The sequence below is a fragment of the Pezoporus occidentalis genome, unplaced genomic scaffold (assembly GCF_034315485.1).
Source record: "Pezoporus occidentalis ecotype Australia unplaced genomic scaffold, CSIRO_AGI_Poc_V1 ctg1, whole genome shotgun sequence".
Classification (NCBI taxonomy): Eukaryota; Metazoa; Chordata; class Aves; order Psittaciformes; family Psittacidae; genus Pezoporus; species Pezoporus occidentalis.
The window spans coordinates 8,013,775-8,035,324 of record NW_026912778.1 but is presented as its reverse complement, the minus strand read 5'-3'; the positions used below and the strand labels follow the sequence as shown (position 1 = coordinate 8,035,324).

Genomic DNA, 21,550 nt, shown 5'->3' with positions numbered 1-21,550 from the left:
ACTCTAGTTTGTCAGTCTGAAGCCAAAAAAAAAGATGTATTTCCCACTTAATAACCCCTGTGGTTAGTATCAGAGTCTAACAGAACTTGCAAAGGACAGTAACTGAATGGTTGGTACTTGCAGAAGCAGATTCTCAAAATTACTTTGACCTGATTTGTACACTTCTTCAATGATTTGGAAACACTGCAGAGCTGAGGATACATCCAGTTCAGACATCACGGAGCAGGAACTACCTCTTTATCACTTCTCTGTCCTGTTCTTAAAATCTACCTTCAAAATATTTCAGCCATCTTTACACCAAACACTATTGGGCTGGGATACCTCAGCAAGGTTTATGTGGACAAAACTGAGTATGAGACACAGAAGCAGGTATAAAACTTGGGGCTCTGCTTGTACAGACTAATACATAGGGAAACACAGAATAGCATAAGTGTGTCCTGACAAAGACTACAGAGGAAACAACTTGCACAGAGCACTATGCACAGACATCGTACAATTTTCTTTTCGAAGTTGGGTCTTACACATTGTAAACTATATCCTAAAGCAATTGCTTACTGCTTTGGGGTGTGATAACACTGAAAACATCATAGTGCTGCATGCAGTGTTGATATGCCCTCTAGTCGTAGGTAATCCAAAATAGATGAGGATCCCTTCTAAAAATTTTGGTAAGCATACTTGAAACACCTGAAATAGATGTACACATTGTACATTGCGATATTTCTAAGATACTATTCGTATAATACAAGTTCCTGGTTACCTTCCCTTCAACATTGAAAACTTTAAGTATGCTCATTTAACAATGTCAAGATAACTTTCAGACTTGGGGGAAGCAAACAGTAACTTGCTGCATTTGTCCAACAACTTTATTATTGCTATGGATCACATTTATGAAGACATCATAAAGTTACAAGGACTTCTAATAAAAAAGGCAGTTCCAACAATGTAAAGTGGTCCTTTACATGTTCCATGTGACAACTTTATTACTGCAGTGGACCAGTATAGCAATTACAACTAGGAAATATATTACACATAACTTGTTTTGAGACATAATGCTACAATAGGCCAAAATAATAGTGCAAGAACATATTGTTCTGTAACATGTCATAATTATTTTGAGGTTACAAAGTAAGAAAGTAACTTAGCAATCTGATAAAAAAGTGGCAACAAAAGCAAATTTATCAATGGAAACATGACTATTATTGCTTAGTTACTATGATGGCTGTGTGGTTATTATAATTAGCATCTGTACTTTTCCTCATTATAGATATTAATGCTCATTAACATATTGTCAAGGATCAGAGAGTGCTAAGTTAGGACACACTGGTGCTGTTCGCTATATACTTAAAATGATAACCCAGACCCAAGAGACCTTACAGTAAAAGTAAAAGAGAATGCATAACACATGGGAAAAGATTGCTGGGGAAGACATGAAACCAGAAAAACAATATGGGAAGCAGAGGTCTGGGTAACTGTGTGATTTTAACATTACACATTTTGAGAGAACTCACACTGATGCTGATTTTTATGGAGGATTCAGGTAAGTATAACTAAGTAGCTTTGAAAATGAGAGAGGGCATAAGGGTCTTTCCTAGAAGATTTAAGAGGTAAATGATGGAAACACTTACCATTCAACCAGTGTTGTCCAGTGAATGCGAGAACATACATATTGTAAGAAGCCATGAAAGAGATCCAAAGAGAAAAAAAGGAATTTAGAAAACAACAGAGTAGGTTGCTTCCACAAATCTACCCAAACCAGAAACCCATAACACAGGGTCATTTAAAAATATATTTTAATTAGAAGCATCATGGATTCAAAATGTTACGTGTCAAAAAACAAAACAAAACAACATAACAAAATCCCCATACTAAGTTTCTATAGCAAATGCTAATCGAAGGGTTGATTGTTTTTACTAAGAAAATTATTCTCAGATTTGCTTTTTGTGTTTATGTATGTTAGCATTAGAAAGCGTAAGCAAAATCAAGATTAAAATGTAAACAAATTACAGATATAGCTACAACACTTAATCAGATTTCAAAGCACATTTAGGGAAAATTTGAGACAGCAAAAAGGAACTAGGCATGCATTTTTGAACAGATGGTGCTAGATAAGGTCACACAGATATAATTGAGGTCAGAATTTGGACACTGTAGGAACAGACACTCTCAGTGAAAGAGGTGAATCTCCTCCTGTGTATTTCATTAATTACACAGTGCCAGTCAGTCACAGTGTTGTCTGTTACAGATCCTCTCAGTAATCCCTTGTCCACAGAACTATTTCTCTAGAATATTCTTTTAATATTATGCACTTGAAGAAAAATGCTGTGGAAACAATTATTTGATTTTTAGCTGCAGAGAAAAACGTCTACTGGTATCACCATTAATCTTAGCTACAGGTAACAGTAACTATTGAGGGGCAAACAGATGAAGGTACATTTTCAATGCCCATTTAGGAAGAACTGATATAAACCAACTGCTACTTCTCAGAAAAATACAAACAAGTTTTACATTCAAAGACCAATTTTAAAATACTTTATATCAGAGACAGAAGGCAAATCAAGAGCCCAGATGGATATAACAGAACTGATTTGCAAAGTTGTCTTGGGCAGATACTGCTCAAATTCTGCTCAGCTTTCAGCATGTAAAAACAGTTTTATCGACTTTGGTGTTGGTGTTGATTTCACACACTGCATCTGAGAGCAGTCTTTGCTTTGTGAGTTTTTTCACAGTTAGTATAAAAATACATTATATTTAATAACATAGTATACAGTAAAGCATGGATTCATTATTGCATTTATATCTAGCTGGAAGTCATTCACATTTGAATGCCAGTTAGAAAGCATACCACAGAAACCAAAACAACTTGAATTTCTACATGGGCCTCAAAGCATTATGTTATGCTGTTTCAAGTTGTACAAAATATTCTCTCTACAGCTGTGCAGATGCAACCAGCACAGTCAATACTTTTATTTGAATGAAACCCATATCAAAGTGCTTTTCTTTCATAATGGTCTATTTTACCTTTCTAAAAGAAAACATTATTTGGAAAATATCGTTAATATATCAATTTTAGGCACATGCTTGATTATATTTTCCTTTTTACTGACTACTGAATTACTTCCCTGAAAATATTTTCCTCTGTTTTCCTTCCTTTAACATTAATTTGGATCTATATTTTGGCCCTTTTTCCTTCTTGAACAGCTTCATACACAAATATGTGACAAAAATAAGAACAGTAATATCAGATATAAATCAGCTAACAGTATTTATATGAGTAAAGGTTTCTGTAGACTACTTGCAGCTTTGCTTTTGGGAACTGGCTGAAACCAAGGACAAGCTATTACTAAAGTCAAAACCAATACTGTATTTTATTACTTTGGTAAATAAAGGATAACACATTTCTTTTATGACAACTATTGAATTCCAAAGTCTCTGGATCATTTTGTTATAATAAAAATAATACTGTTTCAGGCTTTTTAAACCAGCTTAAGTACGCTTACAATTTATGCATGCCTACAAGCTTGAGCTTGTCACACATAAGGTCCAAGTGTCTCTTCTTAATGCAAACCCAAGAACAATGACATTACTGGTGAAGGATAATCGAGTTTGGCCATTAGATGTTGTAAAAGAGTAATGAGAATGAGCTGAAAAAAAAAGCAATAAACAAAAAAGCAGTATATTTTATATCCTTTTCTTGTGGTAGAAGCAGAAACCACCTTTTTTCATGTTTTTCAAAAGTAATGCAGCTGGTTGATGACCAGTAACTGAACATAATCAGCCCTGAACACAAATGGGTGCATTACGCTGACAGCACGTGAGCCTATGGACCTGACGTCAGACTGCTATGGCAGCATGTCAAATGGCTTTAAAATATCGTTAGTAGTTTACAATGAAAAGCTTGAACAGCAGGGACAGAATTAAAAAAATTACTTGTTACGTTTTATGATTTCTATAAAGCAAGGCTTTTTACAGATTCTTTTGTAAGCTATTCACTACAGTAGATCACAAAATGTCTTTCGCAGAAACGCCTCTGTGCCGTTCGGACCCTTTTGACAAACAGGCACGTGTTGGCAGGGTGCACGCTGTATGTGAATCTCATGAGCACACATGGAGATTGTTTTTGTACATGCTTTACCAGGTGTGCTCCAACCCCACAGCCCTGCTGCCACAGGGTCTGTGCTGGCACCCACCGCTCAGCCCCAGCACCACAGCCACCTCCAACACCCCAGCGTGACACTTCACTACCGTGACCTCCACACACACATGCTGGCTTTAAAGCACACCAGGCACACAATAAATATATAAGTGGCATTTTAATCTGCGCTAGGCCTTGGCTTTAGATGGGAAGCGTTTAGGCTTTCCCTTGACACAAAGTCACCCCTCAGCCTGCCGCCTGCAAACCCAACCCCTGCACATAAGCTAATCCCTACCGGACGCACCACTCCCCCCGGCCAAGTAGCGCCCTCCACCGCGGCCGGTACCGACAGCGCCCGCACCGCTGCGCTGCCGTGTGCGCATGCGTGGCAGCCGCCGTCCGAATCGTGGCGGTGCGGGGCTATGGCGGCGGTGGCAGGGTGTGGTGCGGCCCGGCGGTGGATGGTGGTCGCTGCTCTCCTGCTCGTCCTGTTGCAGCCGGCGGGTGCTGCCTTGGCTGCCGCCTTGCCTGTAGTCATCAACACTTGGGCGTTTAGGAAGGCCGCAGAGACAGGTGCCCGGTGGGGGGTCGGGTGGGGCGGGGTGTCCCGGCCTTCTGAGGGGCTGCCGGGAGTTCTGCGTGTTGGTTTGGAAGTCTCTTAAGCATGATCACGGTTATGTGTGGTAAAAAGTAGGCTGTGACCCGGCTTCTGGTACAGGGCTCCGGCTGCAGAGGGCCTGTGTTACGCTCACGGGGCAGAGCGAGTCCCGGTACCGCAGGGAAGCTGTGTGAAGTGCTTGGTAAGGGCCTGCGGCTGGTCTAGGGGCGTCGTAGTATCTTTCTGTGGGAAGGGGCCAGGCCCCTGAGATGCCTGTGCGTTGGTGGTGCGCTCTGTCTGAGCACTGGTGTTGCTTGACAGCCGGCAAGAAAGTGGTTCAGCTTTCAAGGTTGGGAAAAATGCCTTTAAAATAAAAGGGAAGCTGAGGGGTTATGGGCTGTGGAAAAGCTGGACTAAAAACATTCTTTTGCTAATAATATGTTTTTAATTGTGCCTTTCTGAGATTCATTCTTGCCCCAAACATTTAGGCAGTTCTTAGTACAGTATTTTTGGAGCTCTGTGTAGTTTTGTGATGTGTTATTGACATTCAAAGCAGATTTTCCTATGGCAACATAAATTAGTTGTGGATACTGAATTTAAAAGACTCAGGCTATTTTATCATAGTTGAGTTGCAAGTAATCACACATTATGGAAGCTTTATTAGTGAAATGGGTAAAACCTTGTATAGGTCAAAAGTGAAATGCAGTCATGAAAACTGCATGGCCCTTGCTTTGCAGATTTTGAAAGCTTCTGTTAAGGCTACTCACAGCAATAAAGGTAGTAGGACATGGAGTGGAACTCCTCACTGGAGTTTATAATAAAGACAAGTGCATGAGGAGTTGGATTCTAGGTGTCCTACTTCTTCCTTGGTGTATGTAGTTTCATGCAGTTGCATGCAGCATTTGTAAAGATGAGGCTTCTTGAGATGGTAGAGACAGTGTAATTGTTTGCTTCTGCCAAAAAGAGGTGGGCTGTATTGCTTCTCCTGCCACCCCTGTGCTGGGTCTGGCAGATGAGGGAGCACAAGGAGGAGCAAGCAGGATTGCTGCTGTCAGTGGCAGCAAGCTCAGCATGTAGGAAAATCTTGCCTGAGGTCCAGCCTTGTGAAATGTCACATGTGCTCCCATGTGCCAGCTTCAGGCTCAGCTTATTCAAATCATATCATTTGGCATGTCTGTAATGTCTTACAAAACAGCACCATGAGCTAGATCTTAAACAGCCGAAGACTAAAGGATTGGACAGGAGAATGTGGAGACTAATTTCTTATATATTGTTTCCACTTTCTTTTTGTTCTTATTGATAAAATTTTAGATCTTTTAGATCACCGTATGGTTTAGATCTTTTTATTCTGCAGCTGGACACTTCATATTCTCATATGAAGCTTTTGAGGGCTGCTTATTATAACTTTTGCTTTTTATTTTGAGATAAAAGTTTTGCTTCCCTCTTCCTCCCCCACTGTCAGAGGGCTTTAAATAAGCAGTGATAAAGCAATAGTTGGTTCTTGTCAAATGAGGAGGTTATTTAATGTATAGAAGTTGTGATGACTGTTAGTAAAGACCTTCTCAGTCAGAAAAAAGTTCAGTTTCTCAGTCATAAACACTAATCAGATATGCAAGAAGAATAGTATTTAGAAAAATAATGCTTTACGAGCTTCTGAATATATTAATATTTTGACTTTATTTCACCTATAAATTACAGTTTACTTGCTTTACCCACTTATATAGTGCATCTTCATTATGTCTATCTTTAAAACATTCTTTAAAGTAGTAGTGGAGATATTTCACTAGTGACAATTATATGTGTTGATTATAGCTTGGGGAGTATTGCAGTTGGGAGGTTCTGAGCTGGATGCAGTTGAGAGAGGCTGTGGTCAGTGTGAGATCGACCAATGTGATGGGAGCGTGGGATATGGAGGAAGTCCAGATGAAAGTGGAGAAACAACACTGGATGCAATGATTATGAATGGGTAAGAAAACTACATGGAGAAAAGAATGATCCCCATTATGTTTAGCACATTTTAATGTAAGATCTGTTGTTACAGAGATCTTGCTGATTTAGGGTTGACCATAGGACAAAGTTATATGTAAACTTGTGGAGCTAGGGAAAATAATTAGTGCAATAGTGGCTAAGCATGTTTGTTGCTGAATCTTTATGTAGTGTGGTAACCTAGCTCTGGATATCACACTCACAAAGCAGATGGTTGGTAGCATTGTAAGCTTTCCCTTTACGTTCATTCCATAAATATTTCACTTCTGGAGCAATTGTATTCTGTGCTTTATTTACCATTTAAAGCTGCCCTGATTAAAGAGTAATTGCGATTATACGCAATTATATAATTGCACAAATATGAGTTTATGTGATAAAATAGTTATTCCACTGAAAATATTACTCTGGACTGAGTTACTGTTAGTTGAGCCTTATCCCCATGCCTGTGAAAGTAAACAATACAGGGGTAAAGTTTTTCCCACAAGTGATGTAGTTTGTCTACTACTAGATTAGTGATGTTGTCTGTCTATGGCATAGAACAATTAAAGCAATGTGTTAAAAGAGCAGGCTTTCTAATTTAGATGAGAACAGATTTTGTCTGATAAAAATGTACAATTATTCTTGTATTTTTAATAAGTTTTAAATATTTCTTGTTACAGCAACACCATGGAAGTTGGAGCAGTTGCGGATCTCAGACATGTAAAAAATGCAATCAGTGTAGCACGAAAAGTCATGGAATACACTAAGCATACATTAGTAGTGGGAGAGTCAGGTAATTATCCTTTTAACTGTCTTCAAAACATACCTTTTTCTTATAACACTTCCTGCCAAAATTGCTGTATATTATTCTTGGTAATATAGGAGGAAGGATTCCCTGACAATCAAATGAGTATTCAAATAACTCAGAAGTGTTTACTATCTTATTACATGTGAATTAATCAAGTTGTTCACTGTTTGGACATGAAAAGAAAAACACGATTTTGTGGTCTTTCCACCAATTTATTTGGAAACGTTAACTTGTAATCGCAAGGCTTTGCTAATACCACTGATATGAAAGGTATCAAAGGTGATTTGAGATGAGGCACTGTAGCAGCTGTTAGATGTAAACATTTAATTTAAAACCATAGAGCAACTTTTTCTAAAGAATAACAGACTTAATAGACTGTAGAGTTAGATTTTACTATTGTAGTATGTATTCAGCATGACTATTGTATTTCACAGTTTAAAAATATGTGAGAATTTGAATGTAAAAAACTGCATTAGGGGTTGTAATCCTAGGCACAACAAAAGAGCGGTAGCAAACTGGAGGAGTAGTTGGGCTTTTCAAATATGAGCTGCTGCTGTTAGAATACTGGTTTCAAAAGAGATGTACATTCCAGGGAGGTATATGAGTAGTGAATGGAAGGTTACTTGGCTCACAGTTAAGGACTTTTAAAATGTATTTGCCTGTTCAGAAAGAAATGTGGAAGTCAGTGCAAAATTGGCATCTGAGCATTAAGGGAAGGTGGTTTGAAACTGCTAAGAAAAGATTAAAGATTCTTGAGGGAATTAGCATGTACAGAATGATAGAGAAATAAGTGCAACAGTAGTTTCTTGATGGAGTGAAATAGGGCAACAGAGGGAGGTGAAGACAGTGTTTGACAGGAAGTCTGAAAAGAGAGACTGGGATTTGCGGATTCTATTTCATTTGAGCAGTTGGTCATGACTAGGTTACAAGTAGCTTTGGTAAGAAAGATCTCACAGATGGTGCTGAAAAAGAAATTGGTCAGGTAGTGCTCGTCATACTCCTTTCCCCCTTACACCTTCAACAAGTTTACCAACACCACCGAGATTTGTGGTGTGATTGACATGCTGGAGGGAAGGAATGCTATCTAGAGGAATCTTGACAGTCTTGAGAGGTGCGCCAGCATAGACCTTATGAAGGTTCAAGGCCAAGTGCAAGGTCATACACCTGGGTCGGGTCAGTCCCAAGCATAAAGACAGGCTGGGTGGGGATTGGATTGAGAGCAGCTTGAGGAGAAGGATTTAGGGGTGTTGGTTGACAAAAAGCTCAACATGAGCCAGCAGTGAGCGCTCGCAGGCCACAAAGCCAGCTGTATCCTGGGCTGTGTCAAAAGGAGTGTGGCCAGCAGGTAGAGGGATGTAATTCAGCTGCATTCAGCTTTGGGGCCAGCAACAGAGGAGGGATGTGGACCTGGTTGAGGGAGTCCAGAGGAGGGCTACAGAGATGCTCAGAGGGCTGGATTACCTCTACTATGGAGACAAGATGAGCGAGGAGGGCTTGTTGAGCCTGGAGAACCAATACCTAAAGGGTGCCTATAGGAAATCTGGAGAGCGATGTTTTATAAGAGCATGTAATGACAGGACAAGTCTGAAGGAAGGTAGATTTAGATTAGATATCAGCAAGAAATTCTTTACTATGAGGGTGGTGAGACACTGGAACAGATTACCCAGAGAAGCTGTTGATGCCCCATCCCTGGAAGTGTTCAAGGCCAGGTTGGATGGGGCGTAAATGTTAGTGAATTAATCAAAGCAGAGAGAAATTAAGAAAGAATAGTATTCTGAAAGCATGTATTTTCTGGAGAAATAGGAGCTTGGATAAAGGAAACTATAGTTGTCTTTACCAAGCAAAAATTGATAAAGAGAAAAATGGAGCCATAGCTTCAGAAAAATACATCTGGACCTTCAAATCAGTATGTGGGAGAAATGATAGTTTATTTTCTAAATTAAAATGTTCACATTTTCACCAGAAAAGCTAGCTAGAATAGTAAATCCTTTTAATATAAATATGTATAATCTCTGCAGGCTTTCTTTATTCCAGATGCAGAATTGCTGAGATTATTCTTTTTTTTTTTCCAAATAACTAAAGTACACTTTTATTCGAATATGTTTAGTGATATAATCCAGGAAAGTCTGCCCATTTCCTAAAATATAATTTCTTTGAGAAGTTCATACTAGAGAGGAGGAGGCAAGCTGTGGCACACATTTATTTTGTTTAGTTGATCATTTTTAAATGTGTGACACGTACCTTGTTTCTGGCAGTAAAATGTTAATGAAAGTAACATGAAATTTTAATTTTCAGTGTTAAAAGTACTGATGGCATCTGTTAAGAGTGCCATGACACCTGAATAGTCTTCGCAGTTCTGTTTATATTGACTCAAAAAAAATGAAGTTTAGGTATCTTAACACGTTTTGTACATCAAGAGCTTAAGGAAGACAGTGCATTACAGAATCATAGGGTGGTTGACGTTGGCAGGGACTTCAGGTCTTCTGGTCCAACCTCCCTCCTTAAGTAGGGCCACCTAGAACCGGTTGCCCAGGAACATTTCCAGGTGGCTTTGGAATATCTCCAGAGATGGAGACTCTGCAACCTCTGAGCAACTTTGTCACCCCCCAGAGTGTAGAGGTGTGCCTTGTTGTTCAGAGGAAGCTTCTCATGTTTCTGTTTGTGCCCATTGCCTCTTTTCATGTCACTACACACCACTGAAAAGAGCCTGGCTTGATCTTTACACACTCCCTTCAGATATTTTTATATATTGATGAGATCCCCTGAACCAGGCTGAACAGTCCCAGCTTCAGCCACTCCTCCTAGTTTCGTATCATCTGCAAAATTTGGTGAGGGTGTGGACCCCCTCATCCAGGTCATTAATGAAGATACTGAACAATACTTGACCCTGTATTGATCCCAGTGTTATGCTGCTAGTTACTGGCTCTAGACTTCATACTGCTGATCACCAAACACCCTCTTAAGTTTGGTCCTTCATTTAGTCCATACTTCATCAACTTCTCTTTGAGAATCTTATGGGAGACAGTGTCAAAAGCCTTTGATGTGGAAGGTAGACAATATCCACTGCTCTCCCCTCATGTACCAAACCAGTTGTTTCATCACAGGTGGTTATCAGGCTGATCAGCCACAACTTCCCTTTCGTGAAGCCATGCTGACAACTCGCAGTTGCCTTCTTGTCCTTCACGTGCTCAGAAATGGTGTCCAGGCTTAGTTGTTCAATCATCGCAGTAATCGGCATGAAGCTGACCAGCATGTAGTTTCCTGGGTTCTGCTTCTTAGCCGTGGTGTAGCTTTTGTTGAGCAGATACAGATAACCACGCTGATCAGAGTTGCACTGTTAAAAGAACTGCTTTCTCTGTTCATTGCCTGATTTCTTTAGGACAAGTCTTGGAAAATCAGCAATAGAGGCCATGTATATGCTCTGAATCTGGTGAGGAGCATTTAATGCAGAATGATTACAAGTGAGAAAGCAAAGAATTAGTTTGGTTATCATGTGCCAAGAAGTTTTCAGGTTTGTCTCCAACAGATAGGAAAGTTTCATAATCACAGTATGCCTGACCCTTTCGCTTTGTCTCGAGCGATACTTAGACCAGTAATCCAAGTAAACAGTTCAGGGAGTAAAGATGACCAGTTCTGCTTCCTGGAATAGAAACAAGGCTTTAGAAGTCATGAAAGAATGACTGACAAATATGCACAAGCACAAGTTTACCTAAAAACAGTCCCCAAAACAAAAAACAACCAAACAAGAAAAACCACCAGACCTGCCTGTTTTGTTTAATTGAAGCTGTCAGTTTTCTTATACTCCGAGTACAAAGAGGATTTAACTGTGTCAGTTTTAAAGAAAAACATAGAAAACATGTCCAGAAATAACTGAAGGCTTTTCTTAATTCTTCAGCTGGAGAAGCTCGTTCAGCTGCATGTTACAGTGACATTATTATCATGGATTGGTAATATAAATTCAAGCATCTGAATTTAGCAACAGTATCTATTACTTGGTAATATCAAATGTATCTACAACTAAAAGATGAAAGAGTAGTTGATCTTTTTTCATTTCCCTTTCCCTTACAAGAAAATCCGTTCTTAGAAGTGCAGCATTCTTTCATTGCTTGTGTTGGTATTTCTTTTGCTCTCTTGACACATACTATATTAATTTTCAAAACAAGGAAGCAGTCACTTTTCAAACTGCAGGGAAGAAGTGTAATATGTAAGCTGGTGGATTAATTTCTGCAAGTATCAGTGTTTTGTGGTAAATGTGCTGCTGTTACTTGTATTTCATAGAAGACTAGATTTTTAAGGAAAATATACTGTTATTTGTATAATATACTTAAATATTTCTGTGACACACACAGCCCAGGCCACTCTTGCTTCAGGTTGTTTGTGTTCAGTTGATTAACAGAATTGAATCTGTTTTTTTTCAGTGCTAAAACTTACATAAGTTACAGTGAATTGAGGAAATTTGATATTGCCAGTGAAGGGAGAGTTTGCTACTGCAGTTATACATTACTATAATGTCTTGCACTGCTCCCTGAAGACATCTCTAGAGAGGATACAGTATTTTTGATTTCTAGATAACATTGCATGAATGTATTATCATAAAATATATAACCATATGAATAAATCAATGGTTTTGGTTTTGTCGTTGCTTTTCAAGCCTCCCTGTTTGCTGTAAGAATGGGGTTTCCGTATGAAGATTTAACTACCCAAAAATCTCTTTTGGTGTATTCAGAGTGGCTTAATCAAAGCTGTCAGCCAAATTACTGGAAGGTAAAGTGTGGTGGTGGTGAAAGTGGGGTTTAGGAAGTCAGTAATGCAGCATTGCCTCTTTCAGCTTATATTGAAGTTGTGCTTTGCGTGTGAAGAAAAAAGAAGTTTTGCATATTAAATGAAAAAACTTGGAATTACCAAGCATTTGGTAGGCTCAGCAAGAGTATGTGTCTAGCTCTTAATTTCTTGGATCCTGCTGGTTTTGGCCTTGGCGGAGTGTATATTTTTTTGATGCATTTATAAATTTCTGTAAGAAAACCTTATGGTAGCAATTAAGGTTCCTAAAAAGCGAGGCTTTATGCAGACCTGTGAACACATCACATTAATGCAGCTGTCTGTTGAACTTGCCTGTTGTGATGAGATTTCTCTCCTGTTTGGTTTTTTTGTTTGTTTTTGGACTGGTGTTACAAATTTCTACATGTTTGTATGCTGTCTTGTTTCTTGGCTATTAAATGCTGCATTGCTGAACCATTTTAATTCAGTATATATTGTGGTTTTCAGTTGGGAAAATATCTTGACTGTGATGACTATGATACTTAATAATATCTTGATGTTAGTAGAACAAATTCAGTTCATCTGGCTGGCTTTTAGCTCAAAAATTTTCTTTGTTTTGATGATCTTTTTTTTTTTTTTTATCAGTCAGTGGTGCAGAGGAGAATCTTTAACATAACTTTCTAGTAAGAAAAACTTTTAACTGCATAATACCAGAAGTCATTCTTTATTCTTTAAGCAAATCAGTCTGTGGGATTTCAGTACAGCTGTGTAATTTAAGTATCGGGCATCTGTTACCTGTGTGGTAGATTACAGGTATTGACTGTGGTATTTTTAAATTTGTCTATAATGAAGCAGAATATATTATTCATGCAAATCACAAAATGTTTACAGAATGTGATACCAGACTCTTCAAAATCCTGTGGACCATACAAACGACCTGAAAAAGTAACTTATAAAGAAGAGCAGATCTCACGAAGAAGTTTTCATAATCACGATACTATTGGTAACAACTTTTTGGTAACTCTGTTGCGGATGTATTTTTTCTTCATCATTCTTCCACCTTAGCTTTTGTTCAATGCCCTACTGCTTTTCCCTCAGATACCTTGTCATAATTTCTTGGGCAGCTATGGATGCTAGAAAACTGATCAAGATTAAAAATATTTATCTTGGTTATGGTCAAGTCTCCCCTGTAGCTGTCATACCAACTTGAAAGGCTTTGCGGTGGTGGAAGTGTAAACTATTAGTCCTGTTGCCAACCAAAAGCAGTGTTTGTTGAACAGTTGTTGCTTTCATTTTTCTTCTGTTCTGGCTTTTGTCTAAATAAATTTACAGAAAAGCTACTATGCTTAAAACAGGTTAGCAGTAGTAGTCCCAAAAACTTCTAAGAGCTTACTGATAGAGGACTTTTAATTGACAAGCCTATAAAGTGATTAATGATCAGATCAGACATAGGAGTGGAGCAGTTAAGGTTCATGTCTTCCAAAGCTTTATACTTTTTAGTCTTGAAGCTTGCACTCCTTGGTTTCATCTGAATTTTTCTCAGTTTAGCAATTCAGAACTTTTGCCTGACAGTATTTGCAATACCAAGAAATAACAAACTGTTTCTTCTTTGCTTCCAGTCTGCTCTCCTAATAACAAATTAACTTTCTACAGAAGTCAGGCAACCTACCAAATTCTTGATTTCGTAGATAGCTTTCTTTACTGGGATATACAGTCTTTAGTGCTAGAAAATTCAGAAATCACAGAATGTCAGGATGAAAGGGGAATCTGCTAAGAACAATTCAGGAATTTGTGTATCATTAAGTAGTCCTAAGCTGTTTTGTTATAAATGATGATGCTTACATTTATACTGCAAGTTCTTCCGCCTTGTTGTTTTATATATGAAACATGTCCTTGAATAACACATTTTGAGAAGAACCTTCATTCACAAAGCAGTTTGGAAGTTGGTAAAAACAAATGATCTTCCAGGCTTTCTCCAGAGGTTATTGATGACTATAGAGTCAGTGCCTCTATGCTTTTAGCTTCTGATGGTCAGGAATCTTTTCTGTGAGAAGGAGCTAGTGCTTATTGAGGTCAGAGAACCAGAATTCAGTGCTCTGAATTCTGCTTCTTGGATCTTGACTTGTACTGGAGTTTGATCCTAGCAACAGTTTCTGCCCTCTCTTAAAGAGGTGAAGCCTTACTCTACAGAGAAGCAGCTGATCCGAAAACCTGCTACAAGTGGCAATCTAAACTTCTGTAATATGAGGCAGTGCCTTCCTTATCAGTACAAAATTAACAAGGAGTAGGCTTATCCACACATCCGATGGCCTGACATGTAATTCTTGTTAACTTTGGCAGGCAATGTGTCACCGTCTGTGAAATTTAAGCTCATCCTTCTGATTCTTCTGACACACACCCCCCCCCCCCCCCCTTTTTTTTTTTTTCCCTTTAAGTCTCCCTAAAGTACCCTTTATACTTTCCAGACTTTTGTTGTTCTAGTGGTACTGGGGCAAGGTACCAGGTACATGTTATCTACTGGTTAAAATAGGTGTGTGTCAGGAGACAGCAGCTGCTTGGGCAGCAGTAATGTACAGCTCTGAACAGTGTGGCACTCACTTTTATATACTGGTTTTTGAGCTCTTGTAATACATCCAGAAAGTTTCCAAATGTGTTTTAAGAAGAACTTCCGTAAGAGTATGGCTTCTCTATATGTAAGGATATTGGTAGTTTGAGAAGTCTGGGTATTGTGGCTTATTTGATACCATAGTGCTAATTAAATAAATTTGTTAGGCTTGTTTCTGAATGTTTTTCATCCTTGTTGAAAACTTTAGGTATGATTGTAATCGGTGGGAGTGGAACTGTTGTTTCTGGGACATCTACTAATGGTGCAGTCCACAAAATTCCAGGGTTAGTATCTCTGATTTTACAAAAAAAGCTTTTTTCCTGTCTCATTTGCTACATTAAGCCTATATAAAGGTTATGTTTTAGACTGCAGTGATCACAAAATGGCCTGGCTTATTTCTGGGCATTGCCACAAATCCCAGTACTGAGAAACTGTTGCAAGATGTTTGTCTTTGAGGGAGTGCTTGTTTTTCAGCTCACTTAATTTACCATACAGAGACACAAACAGCTGGCACAGTTGCAAGGCACCTTGTAAGGCATGGCACCAGAGGCAAATAAGCATTTTGGAGAGGTGCAGTCTCCAAAGAAGTGTATGTAGAATCAGAGCCCTAGGCTTGAATTTTGTCTTTGAGATTTATTTTTTACCTAGATATGAATCTTGTCTGTCAACCAAGACAGACAACTAATGGATTTAGCGCCAAGTTATTGAACATACTAATGTCCCCAGCTGCTTACTGTTGCCTACTGGCTAAACCTTACTAGCCAGACAATAGTCAGTATAATAACAAACAGCTGTGCATTCAAGGTGGATTAAGCCTCAGGTCAAACAGGTTATCACAGATCACTTTTATTGGTAGTTTTAAGACAAGACTTCTGACTGCAGTCGAGTGACCTCTTTACCTGTTCTGTTCTCCTGTGAGTTTAACACTAACTCAGCTGGAAGCAGTAAGGTTGACAAAGTTAAAAGTATGCCCAGGTTACAAGAACTTGCCAGTACAAGGCCAAGAGCTATTACATTAGTGCAGTCCCACTTGAATTATTAAATTACCATTTTCTGTAGTTTCCAGGTTTTGTTTTGGTTTTCTTTTTTCCATTTCTCACTACAGCCGTGTAGGAGACTCTCCGATAGCTGGAGCAGGATCCTATGCGGATAGCACAGCAGGAGGAGCTGCAGCCACTGGGGATGGTGACATAATGATGCGCTTCTTACCCAGGTTTGTCCTTGGGGCAGGCTTTGCTATTTTTCTCTAGCAAAATGTGAACTCAGAAAATGAAGTAACTGTTCAAAAAGACAGTCTGTCTTACTAGCTGCTGAAGTGGGAGTAAAGGAGGGAATGGAAGGGGAAAGAACAGCATCACAATCAGGTCATCCTTAGGATCTGTCTTAAAAGAAATGACTTCTTAAATATCTTGATGACAGATCCCTTAATACTGCCACGCTGTTGAGCAAGCAGGCACCAGGTAATGAGTATATCCCCAACTTGCACACTTTAACAGAACTGATTAGCTTTCTCGTACAAAGTGTTTTATTGCGTGGGAAATAAGCCTTATAAATTGCAGGAAGGTTAGGGGGTGAGTCTCAGATTTCTTGGGAGGGCGGGAAGGTGTCATTGTAACAATCCTGTATAATTGCATCTAATTTGAAACTGGAAGAGTGTTTTAGTGCTGTCGTCTTGGTTGCATAGCCTACATAAAATATGGGTGTTTTCATGGCTGAGTTTTGACAATCATTCTTGTGAGTTGGTCTCAGCAGGAATGACTTATGGAAGTCTGTGCTGAACGTAATAGGCATTGATGCCTGAAGGAATATATAGCAGTGGCCTTCATATTCCTTGGGTGCTTTCTCTGAAACGGGCAGTTAAAAACGCTTACTAGTTTGTTGCATATTTACAAGTGTTCTCAATGAGTTTCAGTCTGTTCCAAGTCAGCCTTGAAATACAACGCAATTGACAACCTCATGAATTCTCCTGAGGTATCAGATACCAACAGCAGTATTGAGTTGAGCTCCACTATGAGGTTAATCAATAAAAGCTTACATTCCAGTTTAGCAGCCTGAAAGATTTGGCTTTAATGCTTGAAACACTTTCTGCTGGCACCAGTGGGTTTTAGAAAACAACTCAGACCAGATGGTTACTCACAGGTTCTTTGTAGGTACAGATCTTTCCTATGTTATTTAGATATTCCCACATGAAAACAAATAATAGAATTGACTTGCCAGAAATGAAGAAAATGTTAAATATATTTTCTGCCTGCCGCCTTTGAGATAGTAACATCTTACAGAGTTTTTGATTAGTGAAGAGACACTTGTGAAATACAGCTTTATATTCAGATAGTTATCTTTAGATAACTTGAACCTATTTGATTGTTAGACTAAATCTAAGATAATAGGGAGCTTTAAATTGTAAGGAAAGCTCTCTTACATGGTACTTCGCTAACATCTGTAGTTAATGTTATCTGTAGATGAGTCTTAGTGTAACGAGTTGGTTTTGGTATATGCATCTTTCATCAAAACAAAATCTAGTGTTGCTTGCTTGTAAGTTACATTATGTGTTCTAATCTTCAGGCTCTGAAAGAAAATGACAACAAAAGTTTATTTTCCCTCTGAGCACATTTTGGAAATGAACTGATTCATCTCAAACAATGCCCATGTATTTATTTGCCTAATTATACTGTAGATACAAAGAAGTTCATCTTGATTTCTCTTTCATTTCGAGTAAATTTTTTTTTAAATTGATTTGCAAAAAAATAGAAAGCTCAAAGTCTTGATCAAAACATTGTACCTTCATGTTCATGAGAGAAAGAAAATGGTTCAATTCGGAGGTTCCCAGAAACTGAAATTTTTTTCTGGACAATTTTTTTAAAGCTTACTGAAACCAGTAGTTGATCAGTAATATCAGAGGTCAGTTTTCTTCAGAAAAGTACCTTGGCATTTGCCTTTTTGAAAACTAGTCATAACTTTTCATGCCAAACGTAATCACACAGTGAAAAATAAAAGCCCCTAACTCTTTAGCTGCTTCTTTGCAGTTCTTTAACTGATATGTTGCTTATCCTCTTCTACTGCAAATGATGAGAGCATTATCTCAGGTTTAGTCCTGCCCTAGAACAATAGATGGTACAGAGGACATCTTGCAGCCCCTTTTAAGTCTTATTTGTAATTACAGTTCATGTAGAACTTGAGTAATAATTGCCAATATGAAGTTTGGATGAAGATTATTTATCATGTATTTCCATTATTCAAAGAAATCAATGTCTGTCAAAGGTATTTCAGAACATATAATCTCAGTATGGCTGTCTGGGTGTCGTAACTGTGTTTCTTTCAGTTATCAAGCTGTGGAGTATATGAGAATGGGAACAGACCCAACAGTAGCCTGTCAGAAAGTTATTTCCAGAATCCAGAAGTATACTCCAAAGTTCTTTGGTGCTGTCATATGTGCCAATAGAACTGGAAGTTATGGTATGTATTTTGCTTAACAGACAAAGCTTGTTGACCTAATTAGGTCACAGAAGTACAAAGCCAGAAGTGGATTTTGAAAAAGAGGTCTTTAATTATTCTTTGAACCCCGCAGCAATACTGGCCATTCATAATATCAAATGCTGGTTAGCAGGGCAGCTGTGTCCTAGTGTGGACTTGAGATATTTTCATTTTTCCTCTGCATTTCAATGTCTTAGACTTCCACAAAATCTTTGGAAGTCCTAGTAAAAATCAAAAATATTTACAACCTTTATGTGTTTTCCTGGACTGTGTATGATTAATTTGAAAGTTTTAAAAAAGAATGGTTATGCCTCCCCTAGATATGGCATAAGGCAGGGAGAATGTGAATGTTAAGCATAGCTTCAAAGCATTCCAAGATCAGTCACTGTGCCAGGCATCTCATTAGTGAGCTCTTAGATCAGTAGGAAATACAATTTGCTAATCAACATGGCTTATTTAGTTAGACTGCTTATTGCTGTTCTTTGATCTCTTATTTCCCATAGTTCTGTGTTTAAGAGATTAGTGTTGGAGGAACTCATTAAGTTAATCAGGATTGAAAGAGAGATTTTCCTAAGTTGTGTTGCTGTTTCAAATTGTATTATAAGGGCATTAATTGCACTGCAGCAGGCAGCAGCACTGTATTTTTACTTAAAATTCAGTACTTTCAAGGTATCTTGAGTTAAACAGATTGTAAAGAACAATTACACCATTGTAGTACAATTAGTAACTGGGTCTTTAGATGATAAAGTACAATAACAAAGACACTAATCTTAAATGCAGCAAATTACACTTTTTTTCTTTCTTTCCTAGGTGCTGCGTGTAATAAAATTCCAGGATTCACTCAGTTTCACTTCATGGTTTCTAGTCCTTTGCTAGGTCATCCAACTGAGCAAGTAGTAGATTGCATTTAATTTCTTTTGTCATATTAACATCTAAATTTAAGACAGGGAAAGTGCTAAGCTTCCCTAGATGCTGCTTTTTAAAATGGTTATTCCGAGGTCTAATGGCTCTTACTGTCTGTTTGGTTTTGTAAGAACTAAGTAGCCAAAAGTGATGAACAGTAACCACTGAACTGGACCTTTGCTTTGCCATTTGGTAACATATTTGGCAGAAATCTGAAAGGATGGGGAGCAGGAAGGTCTCTGCCTCTATGCACGAGACTTATTTTGAGAAAAATTGCCTAAGACAGTCCAGGTTTTCATTTCTCTTGAAAAGAAAATTGCATGCAAATGCTGACAAGCAAGGAAGGAGGTTTGAAGAGTAGTGGAGACTATTTCGAAGCTTTAATTAAGAGGTAAGGAGCATCTCCTTGTGGACCTTTTTAACTTGTTTCAAGACAGCTGAGAATACATTTGAATAGAGAGGGCATCCAAACATCCCTAGTAGTACAAGCCTTCAAGGAGTATTGTGTTGACTCTGACTGGATGGGAAAACAGTTCAAAACCTTCCTGTCACCTGTTTTATGTAGTGGAAGTTAAGTTATAAATCTTAATCCAAGTGATTTCCTTGTCCTTAATATGCTGTGCACTTTCCCTATGACACATTTACACCTTCAAAGGAGCAGCTGAATACCTAAAGCATGAAAGTTACCTACAGCTGACAAAGCTGGGTTTGTCACTTTCTATGTCTAGATACCAGGATTCATTTGTAATAGAACTTCAGCATCTTGAGGATTGTTCCACAGGTATTTGAAGATGTTAGACTCTTTTCTTAACTTGGAGTCTTTCTGGTCATTTGATTGAATCTTTGCTAAACTTGGACTAGGAAAAGTTAAAGGGGGGAGCAGGTAAAATAAGTGTCTTGTCATAAACTTGATTTATTCTTTGTCTACTTCAATAAAATTATTGGGTGATAAAAGCACACCTTAATGTATCATTTGTAAGTAAGGTTGCTTAGATGCTTGTGTACTGTGCCTTAGAATGATTGTTGCCTTATGTTCCAAGTTGGTATCTTTAAAAGCTGGAAAAAAAACATTCAAACCAGAATAGCTGTCTCCCTGCTGTCAAACTTAATCAACAAAGTAAGTTATTGGAGGATTCACTTCTGTCACTGGATCTTCAGAGCATCTTATAGCACAGAGTTCACTGTAGGCACAGCAAGCTTTTGTCAGAGGAGCCCTTGCTGAATATATCTCTAGTGGCTTAAGATAAGTTTTCTACCTGTTGTATCTGCCGTGGCTGCTATATCTTCAGATAACTCAAGTAATCAAGTGCAGATAGATTAATAAAATCCCAGTGACTGTTGCTTTGGAGATAACATTCTGGATTGTGAGCATAGAAAGTTCAGTATGAGCAGCTGAGTGGCAGTGTCTCAAACTGCTGCAGCTGAGTTCACCAGGACTCATTTCTGAAAGAGATGGGAAACATCCTTGGCTGGCTTTCTAGGGTGCTAGCTAGTGTATACCACTAGAGGTTATGAGTGCTCTGTAACAGTGTACCTGAGGTCACTGTTACAATTCTAACAATTCATCTGTATGTGAGAGCAAAATTGCTTGTCTCCATGAGACATATGCAATCATAGAATCATAGAATAGTTAGGGTTGGAAGGGACCTTCAGATCATCCAGTTCCAACCCCCCTGCCATGGACGGGAACACCTCACATTAAACCATCTCACCCAAGGCTTCTTCCAACCTGACCTTGAACACCGCCAGGGATGGAGCATTCACAACCTCCCTGGGAAACCCATTCCAGTGCCTCGCCACCCTCACAGGAAAGAACTTCCTCCTTATATACAATCTAAATTTCCCCTGTTTAAGTTTTAACCTGTTAACCTTTGTCCTACCACTACAGTCCCTAATGAAGAGTCCCTCCCCAGCATCCCTATAGGCCCCCTTCAGATAGGAAGGCTGCTATGAGGTCTCCACACAGCCTTCTCTTCTCCAGGCTGAACAGCCCCAACTTTTTCAGCCTGTCTTCATATGAGAGGTGCTCCAGTCCCCTGATCATCCTTGTGGCCCTCCTCTGGACTTGTTACAACAGTTACATGCCCTTTTTATGTTGAGGACACCAGAACTGCACACAATACTCCAAGTGAGGTCTCACGAGAGCAGAGTAGAGGGGCAGGATCACCTCCTTTGACCTGCTGGTCACGCTCCTTTTGATGCAGCCTGGGGTACGGTTGGCTTCTTGGGCGGTGAGTGCACACTGCCAGCTCATGTTCATTTTCTCATTGACAGGCACCCCCAATTCTTTCTCTGCAGGGCTGCTCTCAA

At 38.9% G+C, this 21,550-nt stretch overlaps 1 protein-coding gene across 2 annotated transcripts; it reads left to right on the top strand.

The window, feature by feature from the left end:
• Window positions 1-4,553: 4,553 nt before the first annotated feature.
• Window positions 4,554-20,209, top strand: AGA (aspartylglucosaminidase). 2 transcript variants are annotated; one of them, XM_062624433.1, is made up of 9 exons: window positions 4,554-4,636; window positions 6,543-6,696; window positions 7,376-7,488; window positions 12,155-12,267; window positions 13,153-13,264; window positions 15,075-15,150; window positions 15,972-16,079; window positions 18,186-18,319; window positions 19,148-20,209. In XM_062624433.1, the coding sequence occupies exons 1-9, from the start codon at window positions 4,555-4,557 to the stop codon at window positions 19,246-19,248; spliced, it is 993 nt and encodes a 330-aa protein (XP_062480417.1). In that variant the 5' UTR covers window position 4,554; the 3' UTR covers window positions 19,249-20,209. The 2 variants fall into 2 exon arrangements, with proteins under 2 accessions (XP_062480417.1, XP_062480506.1); XM_062624522.1 differs by lacking the exons at window positions 12,155-12,267; window positions 13,153-13,264 and having other exon boundaries at window positions 4,569-4,705.
• The last annotated feature ends 1,341 nt before the right edge of the window (window positions 20,210-21,550 follow it).